Source organism: Penicillium maclennaniae (genome assembly GCF_028827695.1).
Source record: "Penicillium maclennaniae strain IBT 15551 chromosome Unknown utg000002l:1.0-2354659.0:1.0-2356205.0, whole genome shotgun sequence".
Lineage (NCBI taxonomy): Eukaryota > Fungi > Ascomycota > Eurotiomycetes > Eurotiales > Aspergillaceae > Penicillium > Penicillium maclennaniae.
This window is the reverse complement of record NW_026623214.1, coordinates 1,889,294-1,901,391: the sequence shown is the minus strand read 5'-3', so window position 1 is coordinate 1,901,391 and position 12,098 is coordinate 1,889,294. Positions and strand designations below refer to the sequence as shown.

General features: G+C 47.9%; 2 protein-coding genes across 2 annotated transcripts; both read left to right on the top strand.

Moving 5' to 3' along the window:
• Positions 1–1,136: 1,136 nt before the first annotated feature.
• Positions 1,137–2,971, top strand: N7477_001941 (fungal specific transcription factor domain-containing protein; the record flags this gene model as incomplete). Its single annotated transcript, XM_056963604.1, has 3 exons — positions 1,137–1,236; positions 1,297–2,046; positions 2,097–2,971. 3 exons carry the CDS (start codon positions 1,137–1,139, stop codon positions 2,969–2,971), a joined length of 1,725 nt encoding a protein of 574 aa, XP_056826523.1.
• A 3,819-nt stretch (positions 2,972–6,790) lies between these two features.
• Positions 6,791–7,441, top strand: N7477_001940 (uncharacterized protein; the record flags this gene model as incomplete). Its single annotated transcript, XM_056963603.1, has 1 exon — positions 6,791–7,441. One exon carries the CDS (start codon positions 6,791–6,793, stop codon positions 7,439–7,441), a length of 651 nt encoding a protein of 216 aa, XP_056826522.1.
• Positions 7,442–12,098: the final 4,657 nt, after the last annotated feature.

Below are 12,098 nucleotides of genomic sequence, written 5' to 3'. Positions count from 1 at the left end.
ACCTTTGACATGTAGCGGTCTAGGATAACTCAGCCTTTCAAAGGTGTAGTTCTGGGCCAATTCCCATGGATTGCAAACTCGAAATCTCGGAAAGACCCCAGATCAGGTTCCAGAAATTCCTAAATCGCAGAAGCAACGTGTGGGGCACGGGTCCATCGCCGGGAAGGAGTGGAGCTGACGCTGCACTACGCACAGACGTGTGATAGGAAGTAGCTAAAACCTTGTGATAGAAGTGAGAAGCCTATCAGCGTTATGCTGAACTATCTTCTCTGCATGCCCTGGCTGATGGTCCCCTGGCGAAATCACACATCGCACCCGGTTTGCTGAACTCTTGCATTGCGAGGACATGGTTGCCGATCGAATCCACTTATGCAATCTAACCAACGAGGGACTTATCCCTGCTCAAAATGATCCCAAATTTAGGCCAGGTTTGGTGCCATTTGTCCCAGCTGCAGATCCCCACCCATGTTCGCATGCTCTCCCGGCCCTGGATCATCCAATGCTCGCCTAGCTTTGTCAAAAAATAGAAGCATACTCAGATGCAGGTTAGATCGCAGATTAGTCTTTAAAGTCTTCAATTTCCGACTTGTCACGATGAACTATTACGCCTCAGTCCATCCCATCCTAACCACCAAGACCGAGTATTAGATTCTAGCCTATCGCCCAGAGACAGCCACATTGGGCACAAAAAACATCGTCCCTCCTTTTGGCTCAGGTCGCCTCCGAACGAGAAGACAGAATTGAAAACCGCTGGCGGATCCTAGACGATACAAGGTTGTTCTGCTCTATGACAGTACTCTGCTACGATCAACATATATCCGCCATCAAATATTGAAATGCCTCACTCCAAACACTCTTCATCGTCGGCACCAAAGCCAACCGGGACCTCTAGGGCAGTCGCAATTGACGGTGAATCGGATAAGGCGAATGGGAAGCTGCACAAGCGTTCGCGATCAGGTTAGCAAGCTCAATTCTCTCATGTCTTGTGAGTACTATGTTACCGAGGAATTTTGGCTCTGACATTCCCCTTTCTAGGCTGCTTTACGTGTCGCTTACGACGGAAGAAGTGCGACGAAGGCCATCCCACCTGCAAGGCATGCGCCAACTTGTGTCTAAAATGCGAATACAAACGACCAATGTGGTGGGCAAGTGCAGAACAGCGACGCCAACAGAAGGAGCGTGTAAAGATTAGGATCAAGCAGACTAAAACTCTGGAGAAACGCGGAACAAATCAGGGTAAATCTCACCTTTCTAAGCGATTGTTCGAAAATGTGAATGACACTGAATTTGTCTCAGAACAAACAGACCACATCCATAGATCTCCATCTATATCGCCGCCGATGGTAGGAACATATGACTTCAGTCGACCGTCACTGCCTGATGTCTATGATCCGTACGCATCGCATATCCAACCGCCCGGATACCCTCCTGCGGTCTACGCTCAACAGTATGCTCCTTATGAAGTTGACGTTCGGACAGAGCGACAAACGTTCGTTAACGATGTTCCCTTTCGACATGATTCTTCCGTCTCGACGTTCAGCGCAATGGGCCCTCCACAATTACACAATACTCTGCCCACTTTCCACAACGATGACTGGTTGCAAGAAGATTGCTTCAATCAAGGTGGACCCTATGGACCCCTGGACCCTTCCATTTCTCAACAGCCCATTGACACTTCTGCAACCTATATGCATACTGCCATCATTCCCGTTGAAGAGCATGATCGACCTCTTCTGGATCATTTCATCGAGAACGTGCTACGAATGATCTTTCCGATTTTGGAGGTCCATCAGCAAGGCCTGGCTCGCGCGAAGACTATTTTGACCGCACTTGAAACAAACAAGTCTTACCTTCACTGCTGCTTGAGCGTTGCTGCCATCCACCTTAAGTCTGCTGTTGGCCTCACTGATGAACAAATTGACCATGATATTATGCGACATCGTTATGAGGCTATCGCACAACTTTGTCAAGCACTGAATCAAGATACCGATCATGAACAGATCTTAGATGCGACATTGGCCATGATATTCTTCCACTGCTCTGTTGGTGCCCCCAATGACTGTCTCCCAGATATCCCGTGGAACGACCACTTTCAGGCAGTGTCAAATCTGGTAAACAGGCTAGAGCTTCCTGGGTCTATTTCCGCCCCGGCGTCAATTCTTCATCTGCCTCACCATTCAGCATGTCTTTGACAGCATGGATCGATATCCTTGGCGCTACAATGATTGGAAAGACTCCGCAGTTCGCACACAACTATCGAACTAAGCACCTGAGTGGGACGTCGACTGGCCTGCGCGAGCTGATGGGATGCGATGATCGAATTATGTACCTCATTTCCGAAATCGCCTGCTTGGACTCTTTGAAAGCCGAGGGCCGTGTTGACGACATTACTGTATGCCACCATGTGTCCGCACTTGGTGCCCAGCTAGAATACACCGAGCCTGCAGACCCAACTTTAGCACACCCTTACGCGTGCAGTGGAGCAATTCTACCAGAGCAATTGACCAAGAACATGAGCGCCATCTTCCGCCTCGCAGCGCGCCTCTATCTTTGCAGCATTGTCCCTGGCTTTGATCGCAGCCAGCACAGTGCTATCTCCCTCATCTCCAGCATCACAAGCGCTTTACAATTTATTCCGGCAGGCCCGTACGGTTTTGATCGCTCGCTAGTCTGGCCATTGCTCATAGCAGGCAGCTTTTCCACACCGGACAGCGAGTTCCGCACTGTTCTCGCAGAGCGAGCAGCCGCACTCGGAGAAATTGGTGACTTCGGCAGTTTCAGTCGCATGTACCGTTTAATCCAAGAGGTGTGGAGGCTGTCCGACGAGACATCGGAGGGTGAACAGCAGTCCTTCAAGCAAGAGGATTCTCCCTCCGGACCTGGTTCCAACGGGATGAGAGCACTTAAAAAGCAAAGCACCCATTGGCGCGAGATCATGACTCGCAACGACTGGCGATATTTGCTGATCTAAATTATATTCCATGCTCTCCCCTTTCAAAGCTGGCTTTATTTATCTTTGAAATGCAGGCGTTCCTTTATGCATTCAATATTTGATGTGCAGTTGATTGTGGAGTTGATTGGAATACCTCTTGATTTTGCGTATGTAACTTAGCGGCGCTGTGATTGACTTGGCAGGCCAGTGGCTCCCTGCTCTATGCATTATACCAATTTCATTATGAGTCGCAATTGACAGAGAAAGATCCATGAAAATTTCAATTCTCTAATTTCTAACGAGATCACAAACTTTACATCATAAGACCATCCACTGCTCAGATGAGCCTAAGCGACTTACAGGTCTATGCAGTTGAAATTTGCTATCGCCAGTTTATACTATTACCAATACCCCAATCTTTCTTTCCTCGAATCGGGCTCTTTCTCAGTGGTAGACTTAATCCATATTCCCAAGGCTCGTAGTCTTCTCCGCACTTACAGCCACATGCCCGCATTGGTGACGCTCGCACTCATCCTTCAATCAATGTGCTTACACAGTCAAATGTATGTAAGCTGGGGCCTCATCATGTCGACAAGATTGTTCTCATAGCACCACGAAGAGATAGTAAAACCGAGACTTTATATTGCTGCCTAATCTCAACTTTTCGACATCTATGATCATTTTATCAACACCAGATTGTGAGTGTGCGGGAGACTAAGTGCAATTACTCAAATTATTAGGAAAACTGATCACAACGCAACTTCGAGTACACGATGAGGTCCAAAGAGAAGGAATACAGGCTCCTGGCATACGAGTTGCTTGAAGAAAGGCCCAAGGTAAAATTAGAGAGCAGGCTAAGAGAGAGCAAGCTACATAGGCAGCAGAAAAAGGCCGGAACCTCAAGCTTGGTGGGAGAACAAGTTGCATCAGCAAGGCACTGAATGATACCCAGCAACTAATACTTGGGAGCAACGTAAGGCCTAGTCTTCGTTGACGAGATAGAGTCTTATAGGAGATACTCAGAAAGTAGTTTCGGACAAAAAGCGTACAGAGAACTGATAGAAGATGAGAAGGGTCTCGCGGCTGGGGTCTCGCGCGATCTAACTGGAGAGAATATTTGAGCCACTCTGTCCGCAAAAATATTCGAGTGTCATCAAGGTAAAATAGTTAGCTTTCCAAGTGGAAGACTTCTTGATTGTAACCTGTGCGATCAGCAATGTGTCTAATTTGAGAATTTCGCAGACAAGTGCTCGTATGATGAAGCATCTCTGTGACATGTCGTATGAATGAGGTCCGGCATCATGGATGATTCAGGACCTCATCCAACCGCGTCAACTTCCTCACTCTCACCGCTTGTGGATTGGAATACGATCCGGACCAATATCGCAAGTCGATCATATTAAAACTTCTCCTGGTGACAAAAGTCGCTTCGTCAACTTTCTTCATCGCTTAGCATTGTGACTATAGATACTTCTACTCGCTTGACTACAGCTGGCCTTGACCATATCGTACCTGCTATAATTGCTGAGACGTCTGATGTCTCTCTCGGGACCATCAGTGACACTCAACATGCCTTCATTTACCCCGACGATCTTACGGCTGCTTTTCCTTCAATCACAACGATGGAGATCTCGAGCCCCGACGAGCATCTCGCTTCGATTGGGGTATATATTGAGGTTGATCACAGGAATGAGGGAAGTGTTCAGGACCAAGGGATTGGGACACTGGGAATTGACCTTGCATCTCCGATACGAGTTGAGGCCGGCGCGCTAAATCAAAATCACCAATACAATCGCGAGGATCCTTCTAGTAGGGATCATCAAGAACGGGTAGGCTTCGAAAAAATGTTCGGAATTGGAGTCATAGGGTAGGAACTGGAGAAAGATAATGAAGGATAGGAGATAATTGAATTTCCTCTGGGAGGAACGAAGGATAATTTGGTTTTTCGTGGGTGAGCAAAAGTGAAAACTATTTGTTCAGCACAGCATGCAAGAAGGTTAGATATGGGTACAGACCAAAACATGCTACTAGCACATCTATCAGCGGTGTTGAGTAGCGTCAGTTGCCAGGGATACGGGTAGTCCACTTGGAAACTCCTGCAGCGCGTAGGGGCTCGGCGCTTTTTGTTTCATTGCATACCCCAAATCTCGTTGTCTCTGTTCGAGGAGATGAAGACCACAAATAGCTTCCTCGTGCGGAAAGTGTGCTCATAGGGGCTTGGCGCGTAGACAATGAGCATAGTAGTCTATAATAGACTTGGATTTATAATTTGAAACAAAGGATTCGGCAATGCGTCGTTTTTCTTTAGTCTGGGCACGGAAAGATACATTTGCTCGATTTATATTTGAAGCTTGATGCAGGGAGCAGCTGTAGGATCCCCGCGGAGCACGGGGTCAAGACTTTTGACGTGAGCGCTTGAGTCCAGGGAGGAAAGTCGTCTTCTTCTGTAAAGATCCAGCGCCGTAGTTTCCAATCGAACGGCGAGCATCTCAGACTCCTGTGTTGCCTTGTGCAAGTAGACTTCAAAGTCACCTGTGCTCCTATCTCTCTATAAACATTAGTATCCCTATTGCGAACGAGATGAAGCCGAAAGAAATGAACCGTTACAATGAAGGTTAAGAGACTTATTGAGTGCTCTCGATGGTAAGCAGTAGCTAAGCTCTCCTCACACGCATCTCAGCATAATTGAACAAGCGTCGAGTGACGGCGCTTTTGTTCGATTGCACCTGCTTCATAGTTCATTGACTGGACAAGAGCCATTGTTCATCTATTCCTAGCAACTCTCATAGCTATGCAAAGTAAAGGAGTCGAAGAGGGCGTCTGCCTGTTCTTGGCAGTTTTGTGTCCTGAGGAAACTGTCGCTAAAGTAGTTTTCGTTTCATTGCAAAAGTGGCGTGGGCGAGCCGCTGCATTTTTAATAAGGAACCGCGCGCTTTGGTACGAGCGAACCAGGGAGGTTGAGTAAGCAATGGCAATCACGGACTGGGTTTAAGTTGAAACACATGGTGGAAGGCGGTTGTCTCACAGGACTTCCCAGTGAATCAGATCGCAAGGTTCGCCTCAGATGGCGCCCGACAAGACCTCTTTAATCGCCGGATCATACTCCTGACAACAGCCACATGGCTAGGGTAGGAGGATAACAGACTGTTTATAACTACTGTAGAAAACCCTGAGAAGTCTCAAACACTCTTTCACCCCCACAGACCACCCAAGGCATACGATTCTCAGCTGGCTGATAATCCACGCCTTCGCTCACTCAATATCAGGTTTCGGCGACCACCGTTGCCGCACCACGATACGCAAGGTCTCGGGTTTTCTCACGCTGATCGGGCCCTATCCTTCTTTTGAAGTATTCCAACTTGGGTAACAAAGCTCTCGGGTCACAAAAAAGGTGGGAGACACATCCTCCGAAAGTTCAAACGCAACGCTAACCATATGTGGCCTTAGCCCCTTGTCCGAATCTCACCTTTACACTGATACGTATCGTTACCGTCTGGCACGTCGATACGGTATCTTTACCATTCGTTCCGTACGAGACGGCTGTGTCGCCTTGTTGCTCCATATAGATCTGACTTGGGGGTCCACGAATCTGCTCCGCCAACTTGCGCTCTCTTTAACCCGCGCCACGATTCGGACTCCTAGAGCTACTTCTAGCGCTGGACTTCTGTCTTCTTGTGTTTTGACTTTTCTTATAACACCTCATCCCTCAAATTCTCCTCTCTCAACTCACACCCCACCTTCAGTTGCCTTGCGCATTGACTCTGGTCCCTCAGTATCTTCGAGGCTCTCTCATTTCTTGCTTGATTAACGTCTACGCTCTGGTTAATATACCTTGCCGTTGCTATTCGAGTCAACACTATGGCGCCACCCAAACCTTTCCTCCACCCTCTCAAAACACCGAAGACCACGACCATGTTCCCCTCCGAGCTTCATGGCTCTCCTATCACCGCCAGTTCTGCCACGTCTGACCTGGTCATCAAACGTGAAGACGGGAGTCCCAGCAGTGGCAGTGCAAGACTGACTCCTCCGGACTCTTACACAAAGTTCCTTGAAGCCCTCACACCGACCTTCAGCCCTGTCACTCCTGGTGCGGGATTCAAACGTTTCAACTTCGAAAAGCGCCGCCCATCACCAATAACCGTACCTTCGAGCGCATCGAGCGACGGTCCGAAGACCACTGGTGCTCTTCTACCATCACCGCCCACAGTGACCAGTCCCAAGTCCGCCACTCCACAATCTGCCAGACTCGCCATTCCCTTACGGCGCCTTTGTATCCCCCCAACATGCATATATTCGCCTATTTCAGACTCACCAGCAAGTGCACGCACAATTCGATCCCCATTCACACCATCAGATTGGAAAATAATTGAAACACCGAGGAGCGCCGGTAGTGGGAAGCCAGTCCGGGTACGCCATGTGGTGACCCGGACGGTGACATACAAGCGCACGCATTTGGATCCTCCGCCTCGGGGAAAGAGACGCAAGACCAATGAAAGTGGGGATTCTTAGCTTTACGCACGGCCCGTTTTTCATCTTGCTTTCAACTTTGCGGCCCGTGACCAATATTGTACCTTGATTTCCATCTCTTTTCCTCTACTTGGCTATTGATACGATTGGCTTGGGTGCGAGGGGCTTACAGCATTGTTAGATTCATTGGCATCTTTTTTTTTCACGATCTGGATCAATTGTGGTTTTGGGGTATTGGTTTATATTTTCTTTTGCTGAATCGGGGTCTCTTGCAATTCGGGAGGCTCGAGTTGGAAGGAGAATGGAGTTAATGACGTGGTTTTTGTCTTGGCCAGTGCTTTTTCTGCTTTACTGTTGGTAGCGGAGAAAAGGAATTCAGGTCTTTACTCTAAAGCGCTCTGAAGCTGGAGTTTTCGTGCGTCCTTAGCCTCAATATTACGTGATGAATTTGATTATACTGATTCAGTAGGCTTTATCACAGTCTAGCTAAATTACACAGACTTGACGCATCCCCAATGCTTTCTGCAGCTCTAGAGGGTGGCTCTTGCCCTTGCTCGGGCAGCTTTTTAATCTGAGCTACTATAGATTTTTGCCAAAAGTACCTCCCATGACGCGGATCAGTAGACCGAGCCCCAACGCCACCAAGCAATTGTGGTTAGTATATTACCGTTCACGGGAACTGTTGGTAAGACCCGTGCCCTCTTGGCGGTTTGTTGCGGAAGGGCAGTCAATCCTAGGAATAGAACCCCCAAAGAGGCTCTTCCAGCCCGGCCGGATGGTAAGGACTAGAGCCTTGTCCACGTGTAAGCCGCATATTGTTGTTGGAAACGAAACTTTTAATATACAGAGACCAACAAAACCTTGACGCAAGGAGAATCCTGGTGTCTTCTTTCGATCAAACTAATGCATCTGCACTCAATTATTCTGAGAGGCTCAAATAGGGCCGGCTTGAATTCTCACGAACCGCCACTTCCCATACGCTCACTACATTAGATAGATTCGATCTATATCAGCTATGAAATCTCGAATAGCAATAAGAAGCTACTAAGCGCTCAGTCAATTGAACAATGAGTTCTTTGACCTCCTGTCGGCCCCATTTCTTTTTCGATAGGCCGTTGGTACCGCTGACCCAAGAGTTTAGAGATGCAATGCGCTTGCTAATGTCCTATCGGAGTAATGGGGCCTAAATATCCATACCCCGGGCGCTATGAAGACGGTAACAATGCCGAAAGAGGAAGGGATTCCATAATTTGAGGAAGTAAGCGCAAAGTTCTCCATTTCGTAGGACTTAGATACCAGTGTCTTGGGACACTGAATTGAAGCGACAAATGAACAGTACATCCCGAATACCACATGACTTTTAGCCCGTTCAAGCCACTTAGCGTAGCCGGGTCCTTGGGCCCCAAAAACAGCCCTGTAATGGAGCCGCGATAATAACACAAGCTGACCCGAAGGATCACATAATTCCAAGGTTGCTAGTGAGCCACCCAAGAGCTAACATCTGAGACCAGACGCCTGTAGACGCTGATTATCATTCGGACGCCTCATAGAGCACTGCGCCCCGCTCTGTTTTTCATGTTCTGGCCTGGCAGAGAGTCCGACGCTGTCCGAGCTTTGAGTATGGTGGGGAATAAATTTCGGGCGTAATAAATCGAATACACGGCAGCGCCTGACGAAATGATCGGAGAATACCCAGTAAGACAAAACTTACAGCATCGAAGGCATTTGACAGTACTACTTGTCGTTAAATATACACGACACTAGGTATAACACTTTACCATGAGTTCATGTGCACAGGGCCAAAGCCAAAGTGGCAAGTTAAAATTATAGTCAGGGCTCGTTGAAGGCCCGATACCTTGAAGCTTCGACTAGAATACTTTCTTTGAATCAATGCAGGAAACCCCATGGGTCATCAAAGCATCATATCATTACCATGCTATTGAAAAGGACTATTCCATTTCTGCTCGCGCAATTTCGACAAGTATCGGCAAGTCATGTTTTTGATTCAAGCAGGGTCAGGTTAGGGCAGTGATTTAGGTAACGATCAGACTTCGAGACTTTCAAAACTGTTTTACTAGAGGGGCGTAAATTACGATAACAGGCGACGCGTTACAGGCACACCGATCATGACCATCGAAATCCCCAACAAGTTCTCGTATAGTGTCTATACCATTCCCGGCCGCGTATTCAAATGAAGACAGTAAGTTTTTGATTTTTCAATTTTTCTTTCCCCTCATGGGAACAAAAACTATGAAGCAGCAAGTCGATTGCCTAATCACGGCAGGGGACCGAAAAGTGAAAGAAGCCCCACAGAGCCGGTTTGACCCAATCAACGGGTCAGTCTTGTGGCCTCGATCTCACGACCCGCTCAGCAATCTCATTTAAGCGCCGGCGCTATTCCATACCTTACTTAGCGTGTGCTGTGATTAAGGAACTTGCACTTATTGTCGACTGATTGGCTTGAATCGGTGGGGCTATCACGCGGTGAGGAGTCTGTGTTCGGGCCCCCCTATCTCGTTCGAGGTATGGATTTGCTCGTGATGCCAAACTCATGCACCGTCAAGGGAGGGGCAAGCTATTTTTGGATCCAGAGATGGCCATATTTCGGCTCTGTGCTCTTTGTATTTCGCATCCTCGGAAATGAGCCAATCGTCACCCACATCCCTGGGCTAGAATCAAACCACCCACTTACGGGGCTCTTGAGTTGCTGTGGGCGACGAATCAATAGTCCACATCTTGCTGTGATCCATCAATAGTTCAATCAAGCGGAGACCTCTGTGTCTCTAGACGCCGGCACTGCGCATGCAACAGCATACCGTCACAAGACCGTTCACGTTCCAGCATGCAATTCGAGCATAATGTGGACTCCGCGGATACGGAAAGTAGTAGTAGCGGTCAGAAGAGCTGCAGCAGGGGGGATGAAACTGGTCTGAAGGCTCCATATTTAGCCACGACGATCGCATACAAAGGCCATGTGCCGTTCATTAGTGGAGACGTCACTCCGCTCGCCCTTCCACCTTCGCCCATGTAGCAGTATGATCCCTTCAGTGACACAGCTCAAAATTCCACTTGTAGACTTAATTTCTGTCTGTCGGACGTTTCCCGAATTCAGACGCCCAGCAAACTGGTTTTTAAATAGGGTTGGCCAAAAAGATTAATGGCATGGTCACGGTCGCACTTGAGAATCCCATCACTGTGGTATGAGATCAGCGTCCGGCAATCAGGGTCCCCTGCAGTAGAACCTGTGGTGAAGGACTATTTTTGGAACAAAATCCCAATCTGAACCTCACCTCTTCAAGAAACAAGTGAAAAATGCATGTTCATGGTCTACAACGTTGGTGACGGGCCAACTAAAGATCACTTATCAAGTTGAGAGCCGGAATTTGCATGTCTATGATTGAGCGTCTTCCTTCGAGACACCTTCTTTGAAGGCTCTCCATGTTTCATCAAGCTAGATCACGACCACTCTCTTCTCTAAAGATAGACTGGGTACTCCCAGGTGGGCCAGATTGGAAAGGCCACGGTCATGGGACTTGTGGGAATTCGGCGGCAAAAATGATGGAAATAATAGCAACACTTTCGTAGACTACGAGCGCTAGAACCCCTGTGAATACTCTTGTGCCAAAAAGACCCATATTGGTATGATTCTCAATATGCATTCTATCCAAAAATATCTCGACGAGGGGTCAGTAAATGCGAACTAGCCAATAGAACCGCTCCGTTGGCAGGGTTTCGTGCCGTGCCCCGCGCGCAGTCACATATCATGACCCGGATCTTTCCAGACTAATGCAAGCTCATCTAGGACCGTTCAAGACCCCTGGAAACAATATACAGAGTCACATATCAATGCTGGATAGATGGCTATGCGCTTCATTGGCCAGGAATTTCCGTCGCGGCCGGACCTAATATAATCACAGCCACTCAATGCTGTTTTTTCTAACAGTTCCGGGTCGATCGCACTGACACACCTCCTCTTCTCCCTTTGAATCACTATTATTAGAACCCTTTCTCTTCCTCTCTGCCAAATTTAGATCATGAGCTCATGCAAGACGCAGGAACATTTTGCAATCCCATGCTTTCTCTTGATGTTTGCCACGCTCCGCCCGTGTACTCCACCACAACAGCGAAGCTGAACACCCTGTCCCAGCTGCATCACACCCAATATACTTTCTAGCTCTTTTTACTGCCGATGATATCCAATCTAGGCCATTTCATAGCTAGGTTCTGTACGGAAACATAGGTGTCCTTTCGGGACGAGGCGTTGTGTATGATACTGTATCGTACATCACTTCCTACCTACCCTCTTGCTCCAATCAAACCTCGCTTTCGTCGAATTTCTTTCTAGATATTCTAAATAAAGCATTATAGCTCACTCGCAATGCGCTTGCCGTGCCAGAGCATCCTGTACTCTTGATAGTGAGTGTGATTGTTCGAACATGATCACGCCCGAGCTTGAAGTTGTCTCCGGGCGCCAATATGTCCTAGGTAGGCTTAACATAGTTCCACAGCTCTTTCTCATTCTTGAGGCATGATGTATAGACCGTGGTTCAAGGCTACTATAGACATTCGTGCACATGTAGGGAGTATTAGATAGGCCCAAACTTGTTTCTTCCAAGAATACTTCTGTCAAAGGGCATGTCATATTTACTCCAAGCTACCATTTATCTTGAGTTTCTGAACATAATCCACAATTTAGTGA